A 26,683-nucleotide genomic window follows, 5' to 3' on the forward strand; every position below is an offset into this window, starting at 1 on the left:
TTTAGATTGAACACCTTTATTGTACATCTTTGTAATTAGCCTCCTCTAGACAAAATCACCATAAAAACTATGGCCGAAGATCATATTAACGCTCTATTTTAATAAAGGAAAACGTTCTGAACATGAAAAAAACTTTTTTATACCTTTTAAATGCATGCCAAAAAATATATAGCGCAAGGATTTCACAAGCACAGATTGAAGGTAATGAAATTACCTGATAAAACTCGATGCCTTGATCAGTAATGAAGACTATTTCTGTGGGGCTTGTCCAACAAAATCCCAAAATGCTGGCATTTCTGGTCTTTGAAGATAAATAAAACAAAGTGAAAACATGTTAATAGAGAAACAAAAGCTGAAAAAATAAATCCTATTTGAGATAATTGTCTTCTTTTTTTTTTTTTTTTATTCTTTTATTAATATAAAGGCGGTGCAATCAGTGAGAATGATACATACATTCGGCACAGTTATGTTTATACAATATGAAACTAAAAGCATAGGCGGTAGCAATCTTGTTGTAGCACAATCTCAATTTGCCTGTCTAAATCCTGCATATGAAGTTCCGCACATCAATTATATATTACCAATAGTGCTCAACATGTCAAGTAGTAGTGCCACGATGCCCAACCTGTGAAATTGTCTAGTAACGTTTAAGAAACATTCCCCCCCCCACATCCCAACTTAGTGTCATCACATTCCAATTAGGACTCAGAATTCTCCTCACCCCAACACGCCCCACTGCCTAGCGTCTGAACTCATTGCAATCACCACATCTCGCTGGCACATTTAGTACTGAAAATCATAACTCCGTAGTCTCATCTATCACTCCTCCTCCTCCTCAGAATCAAGGTCCTCTCCCTCCGGTAAGGGCTCACAGATTTCCCCCCTGTAAACATTCCAGTTTGTCCACACCTTGTTCCATTTCCTGGGGGCAGCTCGAAGGACATACACAGTTCTTTCCGTGACCATTAGGATGTCCATGTGTTCGGCCCATTTGTCCACAGTGGGCAAGTCCGGAGCCCCCCATTTCTGTGCAATATCCCGTTTCGCTACTGTCATGGCAAGTGTGGCCCAGATGATACCGTATCTGTTCAGGTCAGTGGGGTCCCATATGTTCAGAAGGCATTTACGCGGGTCTGGCAAAGTGGAAACCTTAAGTGTCTGGGATATGGTGCGCATTATCCGTGTCCAGTATCCCTGTATTTTGGGGCAATCCCAGAGTGTGTGGAACAGTGTTCCTTCTTCCCCGCAGCCTCGCAAGCAAAAGGGAGTGGGCGCGCTGTGTATTTTGTGGAGTAGTGTCCTGGTGTAGTATATGCGATGTAAAACTTTTAGTTGTACCAGTTTAAATTTGGCCGAGATGCCTACTTCTCTTGGAGAAGCCAAGGCCTCATTCCACTCCGATTCATCCATCTTACCTATCTCTCCCTCCCACCATTCCTTAAGTTTTGTCGTGGGATCTTGTAAGTTGTTGATTAGTTTTTTGTAAGTGAGGGACGTGGCGCTCTGTTGCATATACTCTGTTAATACCCTGTCCTCAAGCGGTGAGGAGTCTGGCAGATCAGTGCCCTGCGGGATCGCTCGCAGCAGTGCGTGTCTAATTTGGACATAACGAAACGTTTCAGTGGGTCTGAGGTCATACTGCTGTTGAAGTTGTGAGAATGGTATCACTGTGTCAGTGTCCCAAAGGTCTCCCACCGTGGAGATACCTATTAGGTCCCACTGTGTGAATCCCTTGCACGCTCTAAGGTTCCCCAGTGACTTCGTGTCCCACAGTAGTGTCATTTTGGTAATTCTGCCTGTCCAGCCCAGGCGCGCCTGCGCTGTATGCCAAAGGGCCGCTGTGTGTCGTGTCGGGCCGTGCAGGTGTTTAAGCCGTGGTTTATTATACAGTACTGACAGCATGGAGTTTGTCCCTAATTGCGCCCAATCAGCCCTGTACGCCGGGTCGTTTCTCGGGGCGTGAACCCATTGGTTAATTATTTAAAGCTGAGCCGCCCAGTAATACATCTGTATGTTGGGAAGTGCGATCCCCCCCTCATACCAACTTTTTACCAACTTGTCGTAGGCTATTCGCGCTGTACCATTGCTCCAGAGGAGATTGGAGACCAACGCCGCAATCTGCGTGAAGTATCGCGGAGGGACAAGATGCGGGGTGTTTTCCAGTACATATAGAAATCTGGGGAGTGCCATCATGTTGAACAAGGCTGCGCGCCCCAGGAGGGTGAGGGGCAGGGTCGCCCAGTGCTTAACGTCAGCGCGCAGGCGGTCCAGAGGTGGTTTTAGGTTGCTAGTGAAGAAATCTGTTTCAGAGTGTACAATGATAATGCCCAGGTACTTGAAGGAGGCCACCGGCGCCGCCAGAGGGCAATCGACCGGCAGTCTCGGTGCCGGACCCTTCAACGTGTAGATCATTGACTTTGACCAGTTAAGGGTATAGCCCGAAGTCGCCCCGTGCGTGTTACAAATGTCCAGAAGGGCTGGGATGCCGTGATCAGGGTCGACCATGTAAATGAGCATATCGTCGGCATATAGGGAGACCTTGTCTTCCCACCCCTCCTCCCACTGGATGCCTCTAAATAAGGGCGTGTGTCTGATCAGGATAGCTAACGGCTCGAGCACCAACGCGAAAAGCAGGGGTGACAGAGGGCACCCCTGTCTGGTTCCCCTGCCCAACGGGAACGCCGGCGAGATGTGGCCATTAGACACCACCTGCGCCACTGGATTAGCATAAAGCATTCGTATCCAGGTGATATATTTCGACCCAAAGCCCATTCGTGCGAGCACCTCGAAGAGGTACTCCCATTCCACTAGGTCAAAAGCCATTTTCGCGTCTAGCGAAAGGATCACTGCCCTCTCAGTGAGAAGGTGTGACCTCGCCATCACCCCATGAACTCTCCTGAGGTTCAGCGCTGTGCTCCTATGGGGCAGAAATCCTGATTGGTCGGGGTGGATCAGGGTACTCAGGTGTGGCATCAGGCGGTTGGCCAGAAGTTTGGCCAGTATTTTGGCTTCCATATTTAATAATGATATCGGGCGATATGAGGTACAATCGTCCGGGGGTTTACCTGGTTTAGGTATAGCCACGATCGTGGCCGTACGTTGATCTAGTGGCAGTTCAGCCCGCTCCCTACTGTCCAAATACATGTTCAGCAGGGGACCACTAAGTTCTGAGGCCATCGATTTATACCATTCCACCGGAAGCCCATTAGGTCCCAGTGCCTTGCCTGATTGCAGTGATTGTATCGCCAATAGGATTTCTTCTTCTGAAGGATCTGCCTCCAAGTCTTGCGCAGCCTCTGGCGGTATGCCGGGAAGGGCAATGTCCGCCAGCGACGCCGCCGCCATTTGAGCAGTGACGACACGTTCTGGTGTATATATGGTGTGAAAATGACGTGCTAAAGCGTGCACTATGTCCTCTGGGTGCGTTATGACTTGGCCGTCAGTAGTAATGATTCTCTGAATTCCTCTCGCGCCTCCCTCCCTCCTATCTAACCACGCCAGCATTTTCCCTGCCTTGTCGCCCACGTCATAAATTCTATGTTTAGTGTTTGCTATGTAGCCCTTCTCAGTCGTTCTCAGGTGGGTCTGGTATTGCTGCTGTCGTAACTGTAACGCGTGTGTCGTAACCGGGGAAGGGTCCGCCATGTGTGCCGTGTTAGCATTACGGAGTGCCAGTTCTAGCTCTGCGAGTTCCTTCCGGGAATCACGCTTATGTCCCGTAATAGCTGCTATCGCCGCCCCTCGCAGGACGGCCTTGTAGGCCTCCCACAGAATCGACGGGGAGGTCACCGAGCCACTGTTCTCCGCAAAGTATTGTGTCGTCGCCAATTTCAATTTCCGTCTTATTTTAGGGACCTTCAGATAATTCGGGTAAATGGGGTAGATCCTTGCGCTTTTCTGTTCTCTAGTAGTAAGGGTGAGAGTGACTGGTGAGTGGTCAGATATGCCCCTTGGCAGGATGTCGATCATGTCAACCGTGCCCAATCCCCCCCCCAGGAACAGAAAGTAGTCAATGCGAGATAGGCTATTGTGGACTGCGGAGTAGAAGGTGTATTGGGTCGCTGTGGGGTGTAAATGTCGCCATATATCTACAATGCCCAACGCGTCTAAAAATTCAGGAAGAGGTGAAGGTCCTCTTGAGCGGGCCCTAGTGGGAAAGGCGTCTAACGCAGAGTCTACGATGGCATTCAGGTCCCCTCCAATGATTGTGTCACCCTCAGGGAGGTCCAGCAGAAATTTACCCAGTGCAGGTAATGTCACGGAGTGTAGTGCCGGGGGGATGTATACTGATACCACATTAAGTGGTCTACCCTCCCATTGGCCATGTATCGCCGCGAAGCAACCCTGGTCGTCTGTTGTATGGTGTGCGAGTATAAAGGGCGATGACTTTTTCAGTAGTATCCCCGTTCCCCTGGACCCTGAAGTGAAATCCGCATGTGTCGCCATCTTGTATCCGCGCCGATCAAGCGCTTTGCATGTTGTCCCTGTAAGGTGTGTTTCCTGGAGCAGAACCACATCTGGGCTCTGCCGTTTAATAGCCTGCAGTACCAGGCCCCTCTTTATTTTGTCACCCAATCCCCTGACATTCCACGTGAGCACGCGCAGGGGGGGCACCCCCACCGTTACCGTGGCATTCCCAGCGGGTGGAGCCTGAAGTAAGTCAGCCATGAGACCGGTTTGAGACTGTCGTTAGCAAAGTGTCAGTGAGTGGCGTGATGAGGAGTACGTCCCGGTCTAGGGCGATTACATAACGTGTGAAATGAGTGATGACCAAAATCAAAAAATGCAAACAGTAAAACTTTAACCCCATCCCCCCTCCCTGCTCCCCTGCCCACGGAAAACCCACCCGCATCCCCAACTTGGCAGAGTGCTTAGTCCCGTCCCCATCCACCTTACTTGCTCGTGGGGTTGGTGAGACCCCCACAGGCACCGGCCAGTGCCCGCCCTACTCAGCTCCACCAGCTTCAAGGTCCCAAGGGCTATAGCAGGCCGACACTTGTGCAGCCCAATCAAATCAGCCTCTAACCGGCTGTCCAGAATCAAGTGGGTCTCTTTCAAGATCTGAGTCTAGCGCCGTTGCTCCTTCCTTGTGCACGGGGCTTCCTGACGGTCGGTCCGGCGGCCCTCCGCTGCGCTGGCGTTGTCTGTCCCGGTGCGGGCGTTGAGGTCGGCCCACCTGTCTCCATCCATCAAGCCAGTCTCTAGCCACCTCTGGCATGTCGAAGAACCACGATTTTCCCTCGGCCACAACTCGTAATTTTGCGGGGAAAAGCATGGAGTATTGCAGGCCTCTGTCTCGCAGTGCTTTTTTCACATCCGTGAATGACTTCCTACGTCTCGCCACCTCCGCTGTGTAGTCCGGAAAGAAGGCTAAAGTTGAGTTCTGAATTTTCACAGGTGGGGAGACTCTCGCTGCTTGCAGGATTGCGTCCCTGTCCCTAAAATTGAACAACCTGGCAAGTACAGGCCTCGGAGTGGCTCCTGGCTTGGCCGTTCCACCAGGAACTCGGTGCGCCCTTTCAACAGAAAAGAAATGAGACAGACCTTTAGGTTTCAGCTGGGTCTTGATGAGGTCCTCGACGTATAAGTCCATTGCAGCTTTACCTTCCGATTCCGGCAGGCCTAGGATGCGGACGTTGTTTCTTCGGGAGCGCCCTTCCTGATCGTCAAGCTTCTCCTGTAACTGCTTAGTGACCCTTTCCATGCGCTCCATGGCAACCTGCAGGTCTGAGGTGTCCTCAACGAGCGATTTCGTCACAACCTCCACTTGAGACACCCTCTCCGCCATTTTCTTGAAGTCCGCCCGAAGCAGAGTGACCTCGGAAGAGATGGAGCCCACTGTCGTTTTGACCTCGGTGAGGGTTTTCATAACGTCCTCCAAGGTCACCTTGGGAGCGCCACCCGTCTCAGGAGGTGCACCAGCAGAGTGGCGGCCGCCATTCTGGGATTGTCCATGATGGTTGAACGCAAATTTGTCGAGCTTCGCCTGCGTCGACGCGCTCCTAGAGCCCTTGCCGGCCATTGTTTTGCGGCGACGACGGAGGTAAATGTATCTGGCTGGTGGGTCAGTTCTTGGCTTAGGAGCCGTGCAATCCTCGCAGATTTCGGGCAATCAATCGGGTGGCGCACCGCTTTCAAGGGGGTGCTGTGCCCCCCCACAGGGCTCGGAGACGTTACTGCCGGCGGCCGCGATGACCAGCACGCCGGTCTCAGGAAAGTTCTAGTGCGGTCCGCTGTTTGGATGGACCCGCACTCCGTGTAGATTGTGGTGCTAGCAAGTGCGATGGTGTGGCGTGTCTTCAGCCGGTTCCTGCCGGGGGGGCCCCCTGTGGATTGTTCCCGACCTTCCCCGTGCCCCACTGCAGCCTTGCCAACTCTGGACTGTCCGCACAATTAGAGCGCCACACGATGATGCCCCCTGCCAGGATAATGGGGCTCAGACATGCCCCCTCGCCACTGTGGGGTGAGCCTCAGACCATCAGCTCCGCAGGAATATGGCGGGGCCCTCCAACGCAGATCTCCTCACCCAGGTACAAGAACGGCGTGTCCGTCCGCCCGGCGTCTTCAATATGGCGCAGCCCGGGACTCAGGGAGGCCCTTGTCCACGCCGAGAGTTGTTCTGCTCCCAGAGAATGCCTTCGGTCAGTCCCGGTCCGGGCAGCTCCCTCGGTCTACACTGGGGGCACGCGCCGGATTGGCGGTGTGGTCAGTCACCCCCCGGGACAGAGTGCGGTAGTGGCCGGCTGCCGTCACTGCGCCCGGGCCGATAAGGATGGACTTCCGCCCGGGCCCGCCAGCCACTTGAGGTCGGTGCGGCCAGGCAGGCGCAGGCCCCAGTACGTCGCTGCGGATCGGAGCAGTTCCCGGCGTCCGTTCGCCACCGGGACTGGAGCAAGTTGCGCCGCTCGGGTCCTTGAGCCAATGTCGCTCCTTCGAGCGGGCGAAAAGACGGATGTAGATGCGGATAAATGAAGCGGGCCGTTTAGCCTGTGAGAGCTCCCGCTTTAGGCTGCCATCATGGTCGGCAGTCGGCCACGCCCCCCCCGATAATTGTCTTCTTGAGTGGTTTTGATTTCTGTTGAATAAATGACCAATGCTATATTGTAGAGACCTGTAAATTATCTACTCTGGGTTGGTATATTGCATCGCTGAAGTCTTATAGATGGAATACATCTTGGAAATATAGAACATATTCAGGAGGCCATGGATGCATTTGAAGTAGGTGTAGAATAGATCTCGTCACATGGCTGATGAACAGCATGGGGATTTTCAGGACCACACTGTCCTACAGACAATTTCAGAGGGCATCTGGAATGTTCAAAACTTGAACAACTCAATAAGTCAAATATATGCTCCTTGAATTTGTGAGCAACCTGCAAGTCAAGGGTTTTGACCCTGGGAGATGAACAGTCTTTAAACCCACTGAAAATCTATGGTCTATGAAATGAAAGGCAACACATTGCATAATATAACTGATTCAATTGCAAAGTGACTATTTAGTGCGGAGACAGCAAAATACTATATTTATACAAATTTGCTTCTAAGTAATAGTTTATTTTTATAGACCGCAGTACACGAGTTTAGAAGGTTTAACCTCCTGACAACCTCATCTCCCTCTAAGTAACATCTCCCAACGTTTGGCATGATTTACATTGGTAGGGGTTAAAAGGCCCAGTTGCTCTAGAAATGACATGCAGTATCTCCATAACACGATGAAGGCTTCTTTCTTCAAAGAGGGTCTTGAGATCGCATACTAACTGAAAAGGAGCCAAGGTACTCTGATCAGCAGTTCGCTTATCTCCAAAACCTGCAGATCCAACCTTTCTAACAAATTCACTATTTGATTAGCCTGAAGTTATGGTAGCAATACCGAAATTGGGTGCTTCTTTTTAATAGCATATATACAACAAGACCACAAACTGTTTTTATACTAGGTGATAGTGAGAAAAAGGGTGATGTGGTCTTTGTTGACACCGCATAGGGTTAGGCGTGATATACAGGCAAAAGAAAGTGTACACCTCTTTAGTGTTAAATGCAGTGAACTGCTTAACCTCAAAACTGGTTTTATAGTACAGTAAAGAAAGCACGTTAGTGCACTTATATTCATTAAAACCTTTTGACAAAGACCAATAGGTTTGGGCCCAGACCAAAAGTAGTCAGAAAAAAATGGTAACAGATTTTTTGCAAATACATTACATAAATTTCATCTTTGGATTTGTTGGAAGTACTTCACAAATCATTTTTTGACAATGAAGTGATCGGGCTACCACCATGTGCTATAGTGCAAGGAATGTTACAGAACAAGTGACTGTTCACAGCAATCCGTTTATACGAGCGAGAGAAAAAAACACAACCCCACTATATAGTGAAGCTCGGTTACAAGTTTCTATTGCAAGCAATAAACAACTCTCATCAAAAGGATGAAGGAAGAGACCTCGCTTATGGTGGTAGTTGGATTACATTTTGAACTGTGAATTATAATGCCTTGACCTTTAAAGAAAATATCTCCAAAGTCATGCCTCTGGACTAAAATGGTTTCCACAAAAATAAATGGGGTTAACACTACTCAGTCTGCAGAACAAACGTGCATTAAAAAAAGTTATCAACAATGCTTTCTAACATAAGAAAAATAAGGCTACCTCAGCACAGAAATATACATCTTATGGTACAGGAATACATTGAAGTGGATATGATACGTACAGGCAGACGAGAAATATGGTAGGACTGTATGCAACTTTGGCCTCACTACAATGTCTGGCATTTATTTGCACATACATTTTGAGGTGTGGACATCAAACGTGTTAGGAATTTAACCCATTCGCTACTGCCGTTGGACGTCGCGCGAGCTACCTCCCTGGTGCTGCGCACGTCCAACGGCCAACGTCGCCGCACCCGTTTCTTCGAACGTTCAGCACTGGCGCTGAACGTTCGAAGCAGCAAACGGGTTAATAGCTGAATGCGAGAGTTTTTGTCATGCAGCAAAGTCAATATAAAAAAGAGAATGCTGTAAACAAAAGATAGTTTCACAGCATTAATCCCTAATAGCATTAACATTTACAAAATGAAAAACCCAGGGCTCATTTGTAAAGGAATCAAGTAAAAACTGTTTTACAAGCCGCCATTTATTTTGGTAAAAGTGTTTCTTAGGAATAAGGTCACCAGAATGCTGTGGGATCATAACATCAACTTTATTTTGGAATTTTAAGCAGAGAAAGATAGTATTAGAGTGAAAACAATTGGTAAGCTCAGACATACCCTGTTCCCCCACCCCACCAAGAGCTCTTGTTGTTCATGTGTATGAGGCACCTGTTGACAAGTTATACGCTCCTGAACACGATTATGGTTCACATGAGAGGAAATATCATAAGTGAACAGAAAATGTCCTCATCTGTCTCTTGGGAACTACATGGTGGAAGCTGGAAAACCATCTATGGGAACTTGTTTTAATGAATCCCAGGCTAGGCAGGGGTTACTGGGATTGGCTTGCCACTGGTGCCCTGGTGCGAGCGGGCAGGCTGGCTTGCTGCTGCTGCTACTGAGCACCAGCTACACCCCTTTAGCACTTGACCTTCGGAGTATGGAAACAAGCACCACAAGGCTTACTGAGGGAGGCTGTGTGAAGTTAGAGACTCGTAACTCAACAAACAAACAAAGATGAGTAAATAATAATTCAATATTTAGCCAGGCTTAAGACTTTGACAAAGAAAAAGTACTTTACTAAATCACACACAACTTAATATGGTACATAACATGTAAGAAGGTAAGCATACTGAATCTTCTTCAAAATCGTTCAGCAAATAATGGGACACCTTCTAGGATGTTTTCAATGGGACAATCTCTTTAACCCCTTGACCGCGGCGAAAATTCCGCCACGGTGTGGGTGATTTATGGCGTGGTTCGGACGGCCCCCGGCCGTCCTCCGCACACGCCCACTGTGACGTCGGACGGCCGCCGGCCGGCCGACGCATGGAAGGGGTTAAGGTACTCTTTGTGCAACAACCACAAGCTATCTTTTATGATTCTCCATGGCAGGGGCATAGAGAATTCTGCAAGTCTTTGGGATGGTCGCATTACAACTTGTGATTACTTCCTCCCTGTAGATACTGGCCTTGTTTCCCTTCCCAGATCGGTTTAGCTAAAGAGCCAGGTCTTGAGGGTCTTCCTGAAGGTGTTCAAGGAGGGGGCACATCTGATGTCTGCCGGTAACTCGTTCCAGGTCTTGGCTGCAATGTGAGAGAAGGATCTTCCGCCTGCTCTGGCTCTCTGGATGCGCGGGGTTTCGACCAGTGCAAGGTTGGAAGATCGGAGGTTTCTTTTGGGTACGTGGAAGTTGATTTTGCTGTTTAGGTATTTAGGTCCGATGTTGTGTAGGCATTTGTAGGCGTGAGTGAGGATTTTGAAAGTGACTCTTTTCTCCACGGGGAGCCAGTGGAGACTTCATAGGTGTTGGATGAAGTGTTCGTGCCGGGGGATGCCAAGGACAAGTCTGGCGGCGGTGTTCTGTATTGTCTGGAGTTTGCGGAGTAGGGACTTGTTTATGCCAGCGTAGAGTGCGTTTCCATAGTCCAGTCTGATGGTGATAAGTGCATGGGTGACTGTATTCCTTGACTCAGTGGGGATCCATCTGAAGGTCTTGCGGAGGATGCAAAGGATGTTTAAGCAGCTGGAGGTGACGGCGTTAACCTCCCAGTTCATGGTGAGTGATGTTGAGTACGATGCCGAGGTTCTTGGTGTGGTCTGAGGGGGTAGGTGGGCTTCCGAGGGCGGTCGGCCACCAGATGCTGTCCCATGCAGAAGAGGTGGTACCGAGGACAAGGACTTCTGTCTTCTCGACATTGATCTTCAGCAGCTGTTTGTCGTCTAGTCTGCGACGTCTTGCATTCCTTTCTGGAAGTTGAGTTTAGCAGTGGTGGGTCTTTGGTGAGGGAGAGGATGAGCTGGGTGTCATCGGCGTAGGATACGATGTTGAGGCCGTGCTGTCAGACGATGACTGCAAGGCGGGCCATGTAGATGTTGAAGAGGGTGGGGCTCAATGATGAACCCTGTGGGACTCCGTAGTTGATTTTCGCGGGGTCGGAGAGGAAGGATGGGAGTATGATCCTTTCGCTTCTTCCGGTGAGGAATAATCGGATGCAATCCAGGGCTGTTCCTTGTATCCCTGGGCCATGTAGTATGGCGAATAGTGTGCGGTGGGAGACGTTGTCGACGACCGCTGATAGGTCGAGTAGGATGAGGGCTGCAGAGTGGCCTTGGTCCAGGAGGGTGCAGATATCGCCTGTGGGAGCGAGTAGGGCGGTCTCTGTGCTGTGGTTGCTTTGGAATCCGGATTGGGACAGGTTGAGGACGGTGTTCTTTTCAATGAATCTTGTCAGTTTCCTGTTGACTGTTTTCTCTGCAACATTGGCTGCGAAAGGGAGGAGCGAGATGGGCCGATACTTCTTGAGGTCAGTGGGGTCAGCTGTGGGCTTTTTGAGCAGGGGTCTGACTTCTGCACGCTTCCAGTCGTCTGGGAAGGTGCCTGTTTTGAAGGTGGTGTTGATGGTGCGTTGTAGTTCGGGTGCAATGGCGTCCGTGGCTCTGTGATAGATGTGAGGGGGGCAAGGTCGGTGGGGGGCCCTGAGTGGATGCTTTTCATGGTTGAGGGGGTGTCTTCGGCCGTGATTGGTGTCCAGTTGGAGATGGTGGGCTGGCTGGTGTTTCTGGGGGACGAGGGGCCGTCTGTGGCGCCTGGTGGATGGTCGATGAAGTTGTCGTAGGGGTTTTTAGGTCTCGTGACCTTAAATGCGCGCAAGCGCATTGAGGAACGAGAATTCAAGTGCTGAAAATGCTCATGAAACCACCAGCTTTTTGCTGGCGTTTTCATGGCGTTTTCATGCAGTTCATGTGAACCACGTGTTCAAACATGAACGCGCATCAGCCTCCCTCCATTTGCCGCACAGCACATCAAAGGGCTTCGCCCAGCGTGCGCTCTGCGGCTTCTCGGCTTCTCCTCCCCTAACTTCCTTGCATTTCTCCTCCCCCCTCCCCAGCCAGCTTCCCCCAGGCCGTGTTCCCTCATCCCTCGCACCCCCTCCTCCTTCAGCCTATCACATTCTTCAAACTAAAAATGCGTCCCCGCTTGTAGCATGCAGGGGCCTAAAGTGATTGCATTAACCAAACTAGTTTTCCTACCCAATTTTTTTTCCCGACAGATAAAGGTAAGTTGCATTTATATTTTCCATTTAAGGTATGTGCGTTGTTGTCTGTACATAAACATCTACCAAAATCCCCCAGGATCAGAGTTCACTTACTTTTATTTATGCACTTTGACTGCTGCCCAGATCAGTGATGAGTGCCACTTACGCCACTCACACACGCAACGCCACTCACACACGCAACGCCACTCACACACGCAACGCCACTCACACACGCAACGCCACTCTCACACGCAACGCCACTCACACACGCAACGCCACGCAACCCCACTCACACAAGCAACCCCACTCACACACGCAACGCCACTCACACACGCAACGCCACTCACTCACGCAACGCCACTCACACACGCAACGCCACTCACACACGCAACGCCACTCACACACGCAACGCCACGCAACCCCACTCATCCACGCAACCCCACTCATCCACGCAACCCCACTCATCCACGCAACCCCACTCATCGACGCAACCCCACTCATCGACGCAACCCCACTCATCGACGCAACCCCACTCACACACGCAACCCCACTCACACACGCAACGCCACTCACACACGCAACGCCACTCACACACGCAACGCCACTCACACACGCAACGCCACTCACACACGCAACGCAACTCATCATATAGTGCTGCAAAACTAAATACTTATAAGGTCCCACAAGCGAGACCTATTGGCAATGCCACACACAGAGCAGGTACAGCACAGGCGGCAGCAGTGCAAGCTTCCCTCACACACAGAGCAGGTACAGCACAGGCGGCAGCAGTGCAAGCTTCCCTCACACACAGAGCAGGTAGAGCACAGGCAGCAGCAGTGCAAGCTTCCCTCACACACAGAGCAGGTACAGCACAGGCGGCAGCAGTGCAAGCTTCCCTCACACACGGAACAGGTACAGCACAGGCGGCAGCAGTGCAAGCTTCCCTCACACACAGAGCAGGTACAGCACAGGCATCAGCAGTGCAAGCTTCCCTCACACACGGAGCAGGTACATTTCAGGCAGCAGCAGTGCAAGCTTCCCTCACACAGAGCATGTACAGCACAGGCGGCAGCAGTGCAAGCTTCCCTCACACACTGAACAGGTACAGCACAGGTAGCAGCAGTGCAAGCTTCCCTCACACACAGAGCAGGTACAACACAGGCAGCAGCAGTGCAAGCTTCCAACACACATAGAACAGGTACAACACAGGCAGCAGCAGTGCAAGCTTCCCTCACACATAGAACAGGTACAGCACAGGCAGCAGCAGTGCAAGCTTCCCTCACACACAGAGCAGGTACAGCACAGGCAGCAGCAGTGCAAGCTTCCCTCACACACAGAGCAGGTACAGCACAGGCATCAGCAGTGCACACTTCCCTTACACACGGAGCAGGTACATCTCAGGCAGCAGCAGTGCAAGCTTCCATCACACATAGAACACGTACAGCACAGGCAGCAGCAGTGCAAGCTTCCCTCACACACAGAGCAGGTACAGCACAGGCGGCAGCAGTGCAAGCTTCCCTCACACACAGAGCAGGTAGAGCACAGGCAGCAGCAGTGCAAGCTTCCCTCACACACGGAGCACTCACACACGCAACGCCACGCAACCCCACTCATCCACGCAACCCCACTCATCCACGCAACCCCACTCATCCACGCAACCCCACTCATCGACGCAACCCCACTCATCGACGCAACCCCACTCATCGACGCAACGCCACTCACACACGCAACGCCACTCACACACGCAACGCCACTCACACACGCAACGCCACTCACACACGCAACGCCACTCACACACGCAACGCAACTCATCATATAGTGCTGCAAAACTAAATACTTATAAGGTCCCACAAGCGAGACCTATTGGCAATGCCACACACAGAGCAGGTACAGCACAGGCGGCAGCAGTGCAAGCTTCCCTCACACACAGAGCAGGTACAGCACAGGCGGCAGCAGTGCAAGCTTCCCTCACACACAGAGCAGGTAGAGCACAGGCAGCAGCAGTGCAAGCTTCCCTCACACACAGAGCAGGTACAGCACAGGCGGCAGCAGTGCAAGCTTCCCTCACACACGGAACAGGTACAGCACAGGCGGCAGCAGTGCAAGCTTCCCTCACACACAGAGCAGGTACAGCACAGGCATCAGCAGTGCAAGCTTCCCTCACACACGGAGCAGGTACATTTCAGGCAGCAGCAGTGCAAGCTTCCCTCACACAGAGCATGTACAGCACAGGCGGCAGCAGTGCAAGCTTCCCTCACACACGGAACAGGTACAGCACAGGGAGGAGCAGTGCAAGCTTCCCTCACACACAGAGCAGGTACAGCACAGGGAGGAGCAGTGCAAGCTTCCCTCACACACAGAGCAGGTACAGCACAGGGAGGAGCAGTGCAAGCTTCCCTCACACACAGAGCAGGTACAGCACAGGCGGCAGCAGTGCAAGCTTCCCTCACACATGGAACAGGTACAGCACAGGCAGCAGCAGTGCAAGCTTCCCTCACACATAAAACATGTAAAGCTCAGACAGAAGTTCTACTTGTTTCTTCTCTCTGACACACACACACACACACACACATGCACAGATATAGCACAGGCAGCATCAGAGCATGTACAGCACAGGCGGCAGCAGTGCAAGCTTCCCTCACACACTGAACAGGTACAGCACAGGTAGCAGCAGTGCAAGCTTCCCTCACACACAGAGCAGGTACAACACAGGCAGCAGCAGTGCAAGCTTCCAACACACATAGAACAGGTACAACACAGGCAGCAGCAGTGCAAGCTTCCCTCACGCATAGAACAGGTACAGCACAGGCAGCAGCAGTGCAAGCTTCCCTGACACACAGAGCAGGTACAGCACAGGCAGCAGCAGTGCAAGCTTCCCTCACACACAGAGCAGGTACAGCACAGGCATCAGCAGTGCAAGCTTCCCTCACACACGGAGCAGGTACATCTCAGGCAGCAGCAGTGCAAGCTTCCATCACACATAGAACACGTACAGCACAGGCAGCAGCAGTGCAAGCTTCCCTCACACATAAAACATGTAAAGCTCAGACAGAAGTTCTACTTGTTTCTTCTCTCTCACACTCACTCACACACACACACACACACACACACATGCACAGATATAGCACAGGCAGCATCAGTGCAAGCATCCCTTGCATAACCGGTGCAGCACAGGCAGCAGCAGGGTGCGCGCACACACACACACACACACTCCCCCCACCCCAACACCATCCCCTGCATAGAGAACAGTTACAACACAGGCAGCAGCTGTGCAAGCTTCCCTCACGTCTAATATTCCAGCACTGCTTGTTTCTCTCACACACCAGGATACAGCACAAACCGTAGCAGACAAGCTTCCATTAGTCTCAGTACAGGAAGAGCCTCCTTCATATTAATAATTATAATCATTATTAATGCAATTATTTTTAAATGAACATTCGTATAGCGTTAACAAACACTACCAAAACAAAATCTCTTGGTGCTATTAAGTCAACAAGGACTACAAGTAGAAAGGGCGTGTTTTATGCACCGCTTGCAGGTTGTCAAAACACATAAATTAAAGGCATTGTCATTTAGAATGCCAGTAGCTCTCAAAATCTCGCAAATACGAGACCTATTGCATTGCAAATGCATGTTGATCTTGAGGTGAAAATAGGTTCCAAGCTTGTCGCAGAGATCTTGGGATGGGGTGATGTCTGTGGCTTCGCTGTGTGGGTTGGTGAATTCTTGAATGACACTGAAAAGTTCCTTGGAGTTGGTGGAGTGTGCCAGGATTTTGTTGGGGATAAAGTTCCTCTTGGTGGCTCTGATCTGGTTGTGGTAGTTCGTCATGGCGTCATTGTAGGTGGAGCGGTTTTCGGTTGTGTTGGTGTTTCTCCAGTACTTCTCCAGGCGTCTGCAGGTGCGTCAGGCTTCTTGGAGAGCAATGGTGAACCAGGCGGCTTTCCTGGGGCATTGTCTGCCGGGGTTGCATAGCGTGCAAGCTCATCTGCGTAGTTGGAGATCCAGGTGTGAAGTTTTCTGGCTGCATCATTTGTGTTGGGTACCCAGGTGTGGTTGTCTCGGGTGAGGGTGGAGTTAAGTTGCTCATCGGTAACCTTGCTCCAGTTCCTTCGTGGTGGGCGTGGGACTGGTTTGGGTGGCTTGGGTTTGCTGATGGCGAAGTGTACACAGTGGTGGTCGGTCCATGGCGGCTGCGTTGTGTAGCTGAATTGGACGCGGTTTCCTGCCGCGAAGATGGGGTCGAAGTTGTGTCCTGCTCTGTGGGTCGGTGTGTTGACTAGTATTTTAAGTCCGATGCTGGTGAGGTCGTCACGAAGGATAGAGGAGTAGGGCTCGCTGGGGTTGTCAAGGTGGAAGTTCAGGTCTCCAATGAATATGTAGTTTGTTGAGGCGATGGCGTGGGGTGCGATGAAGTCAGTGATGGTGGTGGCGAAGGGTGTTCGGGAGCCTGGGGGTCTTTAGGCGAGGGTTCCTCGGAGTGTGTTTTTGGGGGTGGTCTGGATCTGGAAGTGCAGGTGTTCGGCGCAGGGGAAGGTTTCGCTGGAGGTGGTGAGGAGGAGGGTGCTCTTGTGAGCGATGGCGAAGCCCCCTCCTGGGTGGTTGGGGCAGTCTTTCCTCTGGATCTTGTATCCGTCTGGGATGGCGGTGCTGATGTCAGGGCGGAAGATGCATTGGTCCAGGTCTCTGTGAAAAAGGCGATGTCGGGCGAGAGAGAGTCGAGTAGGTTCCAGATTTCCATGGTGTGTTTGTGTACGGAGCGTATTTAAAGGAGGATGCATTTTAGGGTGTCGCCGGTGCAGGCATCGGTGGTGTTGGAGGCCGGGGTGGCGGTGAGGGTCTGGCGGCAGTAGAGGCAGGAGAACTGCCCGTGGGTCGTGTTCGGCGAGGCCTGTTGGTATTCTTCAAGTCTTCCAGGGTTGAGTGCGAGGATGGTAGTGGTGTCGTAGCGATGGGTAGTGGGAGGTCCAGGGTTCCTGGCCCTGTCACAGTGGGGCGCAGACGGACTTGCCTTCGGCGTGCCGGTGGCACGACCGCGCAGCAGGCGCTATTAAGTAGGGGAGGTGGAGGGAGGAGAAGCTGGGAGGCGGGAGCAGGGGAATTCCAGGGGGGAATTCCGGGGGGAATTCCAGGGAGGGGGGCCACAGGGGAAGCAGTGGCAAAAGGTGAAAGGAACAGGGAGGTACGAGAAAATAAAAACAGAGGTGGAATTAGAGCAAGACACATCTGGGCACAATAACACTGGCACAACAGGGGGAAAAAATTAAGAAAATAAAACGTCTGAGAAAGGTTACGCTGGTTGCAGGCAGTCTGGTCACAGTTGGAGAGGGCAGCAGGCGCGGGCAGCAGCCTTGAACCTCCCAATGAGGAGGTTGAGGTCTGGAGGCAAGAGACGGCACAGCGAGCTGCGGGGAGAGAGTGGACCTAGACCGAGTAGAAAAGAACCTGAGGCTCTCTCACTTAACTAGCTGTTAACCTTTGGTGGGAACGCAGTCTACTCACTTCCATACCCAAAAATCTGACCCACTACAAAAGGATCCCTGAAATATCCCAGAGAATCCCTGCAATTCACATCTGCTCTCTGGGCTCTCTCCTACCCTCCATCTTATGTATTGCTTTGATAATGGAAGCATAAAATGGATTTGATTATGACCATAAAAATAATATGGACCATATATATCTTTTAAACACAGAGGCAATGAATACATTAGCAACATGCATGCCTCACATGGATAGGCAGAGGATTTGGTTGCAAGGAACTAGCAGAGCCATAGAAAATGCAGGACAGGTGGGTAAATTGACTCCCCTTGGCAGAGACAGTTAACAGGTCTCCACGGTCAGTCATCTATGGGTCGTCCAGCTAATGGTAGCCATATCCGATGAGGAGGGTGTACATGATGTTCCCTTCCAAACCGCAGAGTCTAGATATGGGTTGCAAACAGTGCCACAAGAATGTCTGCCAGTATTCATCAATGGGGATACCCAGTACCATGCAGAACCTGGGGACTAATGCGTTAAACGTATAGTGGTTCTGCAACAACACACTTAACTGAATCTAAATTTCTTCAAATTTCTATATAACTAATGTAGCAAAGAGAGACACACATTTGTCTAAACACGTCTTACTTATAAAGCACAAACAAATTGTGTTGATTCAAAATATATCCAAAATGTATATGAAGAAATCATGTATGGTTTAAATACAGCAAATATACACAAGGTCTAAGTGATACAGTGGAAGTGTGGTGTGAGATACATATATCACAACAAATTACACTTGGGAATAAAAGAATATGTATAACAATACATTCAGAGATAGAGTGAAAACATATTCTCAATATGATCTACAATTGCATTCTTTTTGTTGTGGTCATATGGATTGTCGTGCTTCTAGTTATGTGTCGATGTTTCAACCCTAGTATATGTGCTATTTAAGCGCATCAAACACGGGTCTTCCACAGGAGGAAGAAATAGGGGTATCTTATGTATAGCCTATTGAACGCTAGATTCCAATAGCTGTGAATCGCTACCTCCTGTTGCTTGTGTGAATCTTCCTGGGCTAACACTCAGGCCCTCTGTGGTCGTAAAACCATTGGCACACAAAGGTTGTCAAGGCGAGAAGGGCATTCTGCCTCTTAATCAATGAATCCTATTTTGAAAGAATCAGCACCTTGTGCTCATTAGGAAATCTGTACATCTAACCTTTAGATCTTTGTTCTCAGATCTTTTCCCATCTACTTTGTTAGGACAATATCGACATAAAAGAACTGAAAATGTCTTGTAGCCCCGGGATATCAAATATGCAGAACTTCACTCATCATCTAGTACATCACTGTTATTAATGCTTAGCTGCACTCTACCCTCTTCCATTTTTACCAGCATTTTCTTTTTTATTACTTTGCAGAACTCCGCGGCTCTAATGAACAATTAAAAGGTCAGTGCATGAAAATGTTTCCTGTAAATGAGAACTCTTTCGGACAGTTTAACTTTATCAGAAACGTTATAACAATGTCCTGCTAGTTAAGAATGTGGGCAGTTCTTGTTTCCATAATGTTTTGTTTCTAAAGTTGATTTGAAGTTGTACCTTTGAGTCCCATAAAGTTGCTGATCCATCAACTGTGGGTTGCTGATTCTTCCCCATTGCTTGTTACCCTCAGACACTCCTGCGCCCCAGCTGTGTCTGTTTTGCTTCATCCCTTCCACCCACACTCTCTCGTTGTATGCATTGCTTCTCCCCACTTGCCGTAATAACAACAAAAAAGCGATATGACGTGGCCATTGCCAGCCGTGTCATTGCGCTTTTTTTAGAACTTTACTTTTAGCCATGCTCTGCACAGCCATGCTATGGTACAACATGGCCAAAAGATATTGGCAAAGCCTATAGCTCTCACATAGGTGGGACCTATTAGCTTTGCCAAAGTTAGCTTGAGGCTGTTTTCATCCATGAAATGCAGTGGGATGATGCCAGCAAAGATGGACAACCCTATTAGCCAATGCCTAAAGTCATCTGAACCACATACGCCACTGGCTGAAAGAGGCTCTAAGGAAGCCCCATTCCATATATCTATCTCTGTATGTTTTACATTAGTGATTAACATCAAATCAGATTTCCCTTTACCTCTTCAAAGTTTCTGTGCGTTTTTTACCAATATGTTGCTCATTCTCAACCAAAATCAAAATGTGTGCTCAATTTTACGACTTTGCTTCAAATCTCTAAGCACTGCCAACTTTCGAAACACAAAGACATCTTTCTTGTGTCAGAAATCTGCATTTATGAAGGACATGACAAGTGACCTCATATTCAAATATCTACAGAAACTAGTTGCGAATGACATGGGCTTTCAGAAACTAACTCTGAAAAGAGGGCTTACAGGCTGTGTGCTTGTAACTAAGATTAATCAATTTAAGCTTAATAGTGGAAGATCACCACTTACCTTGCATTCCTGTGAATAGTTTGTCTGGGGGCAGTCTGGTATGAAGTTCACAAAATCCTAAAGAAAATAAATAAATTAGTGAACTAACTTGCAGAAGTAGCAAGTATGAATAAAATGCAGTAAACACAGTCTCTTCTAGCTATGAGAAATTTGTATAGAACAATAATTGACTCAGCCTGCTAATAAGCGATATACTTACCTTTGAAAATGTTTCTTGTAAATTATCTTCTCATAGATTACTCATCTAAAACATTTTGGGCTGTTCAACAGGATGTGAACAAAACATTCATATTCTCCCAGGAAGGATTTAAGCAGCACCAAAACAGATTCCACCTCCAGAGTCACACATGCATCCTCAAGGGATTTTTTTAAATTATGTAGAATCTAACGTCCCTGGCAATGTCTTAGTGTGATAATCTGCTTCTCATTTACTTACTCTGAATGACGTGATACGTTTTTTTCAGTAGAGACCTCTGTCATTAGTCTCCGGACAAGTGCTAACGAGCATTTGCAATGCAATAGGTCTCACATTTGCAACTTAGAACTATTGTTTTTTTTTTTAAATAAAAGTGTGCGCCGTGCTCAACCATAAAGTGTGCCGCCCATGTTGTAAATATGAAAGTGGGCGCCGTGTTAAAACAAAGTGCGGCGCCCGTGCACACAAATCTTATGCACATGGCGGCCTGTGAAGTGGCTGCCTTGGTAATAAAAAAATTATTTTGAAAGTGGCGTGCTAACACATAAAGCGCGGCACCCGTGCATACTAAAGTTATGCCCATGGTAGCCCACAAAGCTGGCACCATGGTGATTAAAAAATTCAACATGAAAGTGGGCACCATGGTGATACAATATTACTAACATAAAATAAAATAAATAATCCCTAAATGAAACACAATAAACATCTACAGCGTGAGTAAATTGTAGTTGGTCGGTGCTCCTTGCCATAAAACTGAAGTGATGTATCGGGACCGCCAACCAATAAGGCGCCTGGAAAGAAGAGCAACACATGAGTGAACCAATGGCAAGCAGCAGGTGGGATTGCACTCCATATACTGATTACAACAGGACGACAGCGCAAGCACGGAGCCTAGGCTTGACCTAAAAATTACTGTGCATGTTGTTAACCATCACTGTGCCTGTATACTCTCAAGGTCACAAAGGTATATTTCAAAGTTATGCTCCTACTGAGATGGGTCATTACAGTGCTAATGACACATCCATGACATCAACTGTTGTTGCCTTCTGATGATAGTAGAGAGATACTGGCCTTATTACCTGAACCCCAGCTGGAGCACTCTACTTCCCCCAACCCCCCACATAAATCTGTATAGTAAGTCATGACTGAGCCCTCCAATTCCAACAATTGTAAGTAGTACGCATGAGAGTACTTTGGAACATGACCAGAAGGATACCCCTGGCCTGGGGTCCCCCATGTCCAATGCTTGATACAGTCTATTTTTATTCTGTGTGGAGTACTTAGGTCGTTCGTTAAACCATTTTTCTTTTTATAAAAGTATAGCAAGGACTGGACATTGATTTAGTATTTAATAATTTGCGGTTTAAGTATGTTGAGAGGTTCTAACTTGCACGACTTCCTTGAGTAAGTCTTGGATTGCTCAGCCAAATTGAGAGTCAAGTGCTTATAGTACTGGGTTTTCAATCTGGGGTTCAGAAGTATGGTGGGCCCATTATATAATCAATAAACAGCCCAGTAACCCTTGGTTGTTGAGGACCACCCAAATTAGGTCTTACAGTTACCTTCTAAGGTTTCACAAACACAGCGGTATATATGCCTACACAAATAAACATATCTATCATTAGAAAATGCATACATAAAATCTCAGTCAAATATTTCAATAAGAGAGGTGCAAAAAAATATATAAAACTGCTGGAGAGAAAATGAGGTGTTAGGCCCCATGTGATGCTGGAGAAGCCAAACGATTTCTTGAGCTGCATAACTAGATATGAAGTGATTATTTGAAGAAAATACATTTTGAAAATGGACATTTTGTGCCAGCTAGGTGTATTTGGTCTACCTGCCAATTGTGTGGATTTTATCCAAGAAATTGTGCTTCACCCGAAAAAATTACTTACCTGCATTAACGATCTTTCTGGTGAATACTTTATCTACTTGCAGATTCCTCACCTGTAGAACAACCCCAGGCGTCAGACTGAATCTGGAAATTCAAAGCTCTCATGCCGTCAGTAGTGGGTGCTGGCTTTGGATGGACGCTGGAAATGGTGTGAGTTGACATCACTGAAGCCATATTGTGCCCCCTCCAGAGCAATGACATCAGTTTTGTACCATCATTTCCAAACCTTCAAGGTGAGGGGTATATTGACATTGAAAGATTAGCGTAGTATCAAAGATAAAAGTGGAAACTTATTAACTTTCCATATAACAGACCCATCAAACAGGACGGCGGATGGGTCGGTGAGGAATCTGCAGGTAGAGAATCCACCAGAAACATTTTTACTGCAGGTAAGTAACTTTTTCTTCTGATGGATACCTCTACCTGCAGATTCCTCATCAGCAGAATGTATTACAGAGCAATATCATTCATAAATTGGAGGGTTGATGCATGGTTAGACTAGAAAATACTGCAGAATCGACTGGGCAAAGAGGCCATCCCAACTTACTCCTGAGTCCAGGCAAAAATGCTAGGCAGAAGCATGCAGGGTTATCCACGTGGTTGTCTTGCATAGCTATGCCATGGGACTCCTCTGGCAAGTGCAGAAGCGGTGGACTTCGCCCTGCTGGAGTGGGTCCTGATTCCTTCCACAGGGTCATTCTTGGCCAAAGCACAGCAGATTTTGATGCATAGGATAATCCATCATGGGAGGGTCCTCTTTTGCACAGCCTTTCCTTTTTTGGGACCACATTAGCCAATGAAGAGCTGGTCATCCTGTCTAGTGTCACCTTGTGCGGTCTAAATAGTAATTAACCGCCTGCCTGGGATCCAAGTGATGTTACCGCCCCAACTCTTTAGTGGGATAGGGCGAGGTAGCAAGTCAGGAGAGTAATGGACTGATCTAGATAGAATGGAGTGACCGCTTTGGAAGGAAAGCAGCTCTATTCCTCAACACCAATTTATAAGAGTAGAAACACGTAAAAGGAGGACGGGAACTGAGAACCTGAAATTCGCTCACATGCCCAGTGGCGGGGATGATCACCAAAAACAACATTTTAAGGGTCCACGTCCTTAAGGGACAACTATGCAAGGGCTCAAACAGCTCAACGATTAGAAAGGTCAACATTGAACTAAGGTCCCAATGGGGTACAATAGAGGGGGTGGAGAATGCAAATTTGTCAACCCTTCCGCACAACGTACACAATAGGAGATTTGAAAAGGGACGGCTGGTCTAGCACACAGAGGAATCCAAACAAGGCAGCTAAGTACCCCTTGACAGTACCAATTGCACAACCCTTCCGAGCAAGGGAAAGTGCGTATTGCAGGACTAATGAGACCTTTGCCTGCAAGGGGTCTACATCATAGTCTGCTTAACATGCAACAAAGTTGCTCTGTCTGCCAGAACAAGCAGATTTAGTAGGGGAGGCGGGAGGCGACATGGTGACAAGATGGCATCCACCACCTCCAGTGGCTGTTGAAAAGGAGGTCAGTTGTCCCCGGTCATGTAGGCGGAGTCCCTGGAGATTGGAAAGGAGAGCCATTCCCCCCACCGCACTCTCCCCGACTGGGAGAGAAGATCCAGCCTGAAAGGCAGGCGAATAAGAGAACATGCAGAGAAGCTTAGAAGGTCTACTTACCACACACTTTATGGCCAATCTGGGGCGATGAAAATAACTTGGGCCCGGTCTTCCTGAGAAATCAAGGAATTAAGGGAATGGAGGTGAACGGGTAGTAAGCGAAAAGTTCAACCTCAACTGAGGCACCGCCCCAGGCTCCCATCAACGTATACTGGAGAGCACAGAACTGCTGGCACTGCGCATTTTCTGAGGAGGCACAAAAGTGCACCTGAAGAGTGCCTCATTGGGCAAAGACGTTCTGCATGACCTCTGGTAAAATGCTCCATTCGTGATTGGCCAGAGGCTGTTGGCTCTGACATTCAGAGACCCCGCCAGTTGATTGGCAGTGAGCCAAATACCTCGACTGTGTACCTAAGACCACAATCTCAACATTTCCAGGAATAGGAGATGTGACCCTACTCCCCCTTGCTTGGTCACATACCACATGGCAGTTGCGTTGTCCATCAAGATCTGGATGGACAATCCGTCGATGGAGGGGAGGAAGGCGGTGAGCACCAGCCGAACTGCCCACAGTTCCAGTGGGTTGACGTGAAGAACTTGCACTTTTGGAGACCAGAGGCCTCTAATATCCAGCATCTCCAAATGGGTCCCTTACCCTATGGTGGAAGCATTCGTCACTACAGTAGCCAGGGTCGGAGGGGGAGTGAAGGCCATCTCACAGGTCAGGCTCACTTTATTCCCCCACCAAGCCAATTCTGATGCAGTGCTGGGTAAGATCACAATGGAGTCTGACAGGTCTTCCCCCTATTGTAGCCACGGTCTGCAAAGGCACCACTGCAGGGCTTGCATGTGCCACTATGAGTGCGTGACTAGGAGAATGCAGGTAGCCAGCAGACCTAGGAATGTGAGAACTCTCAGGACTGGCACTCTTGTGCCTAGGTGAAAGGATGAATTATTTCCTGTGTCTGTAGTCTTCCAAGACAGTGCAAAGGTGCCAAGAAAAGAGGTGTCTAGTATCGACTCTATGAACTGAAGTAATTGTGGGTGCCACTTGTGAGATTTGGACTAGTTGATCGGACAGCCCAGGTCGAGCAGTAGGGATGTGGTCAGGTGCAGATGGCGCAACACAATCTCTGTTGAGCTGGTTTTGAGGAGCCAGTCATCCAGGTATGGGGATATGAGGATGCCTGACAGTCTGAGATGGACGGCAACCACCACCATCTACTTCGTGAAGTCCAGAGGTGCAGATGTTAATCCAAAGGGTAGTACTACAAAATGGCAGTGTGAAGAACCCACCACAAGCCCCAATTACTTCCAGTGCAACCGCAGATTAGGGATATGGATGTACGCATCCTGTAAATCTAGTGACACCATTGAGTCTACAATGTCCAATTCCAGTTGAACTTAATACTAGGGTCAGCATCTTGAACTTCCCCTTTTTGAGGAAGAAGTTCAAGTTCCCAAGGCCTAGGATCAGACAGAGACAGCTGTCCTTTATTGGGTACTAGGAAGCAATATGTGTAGCATCAATGTCCCTTTTCTGTTCCCGGTACTAACTCCTAACTTGACTGCTCCTTTTAACAGAAGTACTGTCAGCTCTTGCCGCAGAATTTCCAAAAGGTCAAGTGTAGGGGTGGAAGATGGGCGGGCGGAGGTTCAGGCGGAGGTTCGGTCAGAATGGGGGCATGGCCTGCAGGAATGGTAGGGCGAAATCACTTTTCTCAATTTGAAGGAACTACTGGTTCTGAAGTTATGGCCTCCCAGGCTATTAGAAAGGAGGACACTCTTCCCCCAAAGACTTCAGGAGTGTCTTGGGACTGAAATAACAGGATTTGTCGAACTGAGCTTGTCAAGGAGTAGTAGGGAGTCAAAACTCCGGTGACAGATGTTTTTCTTTTTTAGTCACCCATACTTCATCAAAATTCATCTGATTATAGTGGTATTTGTTGTTTTGCTTAGCAATAAGCATGGAGACCCATCATGGCAACCATCTTCAAAATATAGAAAACACAACTTTTATAGTTTAATGACTGCCGCTGAGCATGCATTTAGATGCAACATTATTGCCATCTTGAAATTAAGGTAAATAACATGTTCAATACTTTCAAATTCAGAGATGGCCAGTTGCTGCACAGTTTTAAAACTATTCAGCATTGGCAAAGCCAATAGCGTCGAGAGGGAGACGGCAAAAGATGGGCAAGAGTAGAAGGAAAAAGAACATGCAGGAAGGGAGAGAAAGGCTAAGGAGAGAAAAAGTGGGGAAGATGGGGGGAGAAGTGGAGGAGGGGAGTGAGACCCAGACACCAAGCCACAGCACTGCTAGGTAATCTGAAGAAGCTGACAATACAACATACATTTGGGGGGAGGCTCAAGGGGGGGGGTAGGGACACAAAGCAAGTATAAGGATTTAGGGACCAATAAAGAATGCAAGGACAAGAAAGAAAGATATGAGATAGACATGAACTTCCATGTAGAGCTAAATCATGAGTGGCAATAAAAAAGGTCAAAGCAAGGCTAAAGAACATATGTTTGAGGAGTGGAGCAAACGAAATTTATGAAAGAAAGCTATCAGTTCAAGAGCAGGGAACTAACCGAGACTAGAAAGCCAAACACCCAAACATAAGCAAGGCACGGCCCCAAAGCCCATTATATTTAGTATTCCATGCAAAGCTGTTTATGACAGACAGCAGGCACAGACTGTGATGAGATCACAAAAGGCAATTTTATTCATTCAAACAAGGTATGGAGGCAGCCAACAAGAATTGGTGATACAACCAGGAATGCTCAAAGGAGTCAGGGACTTTTTTTCTCTTTTACTACATTTGTATATTGGTTCATATGGGGAACCAACACTGTTTAGTAAT

General features: G+C 48.7%; 1 protein-coding gene across 1 annotated transcript in view; it reads right to left on the bottom strand.

Moving 5' to 3' along the window:
- RMC1 (regulator of MON1-CCZ1) overlaps window positions 1-26,683 on the bottom strand; it is a 266,564-nt gene that overhangs the window by 203,033 nt on the left and 36,848 nt on the right. Inside the window, exons 4-5 of the mRNA XM_078687420.1 lie at window positions 20,111-20,167; window positions 215-301 (exon numbers count right to left, since the gene is read on the bottom strand). Coding sequence (XP_078543546.1) covers window positions 215-301; window positions 20,111-20,167 — 144 coding nt within the window. The remainder of the gene's footprint in view (window positions 1-214; window positions 302-20,110; window positions 20,168-26,683) is intronic.

This window comes from Lissotriton helveticus, chromosome 4_1 (genome assembly GCF_964261635.1).
Source record: "Lissotriton helveticus chromosome 4_1, aLisHel1.1, whole genome shotgun sequence".
In the NCBI taxonomy this organism is placed as follows: Eukaryota; Metazoa; Chordata; class Amphibia; order Caudata; family Salamandridae; genus Lissotriton; species Lissotriton helveticus.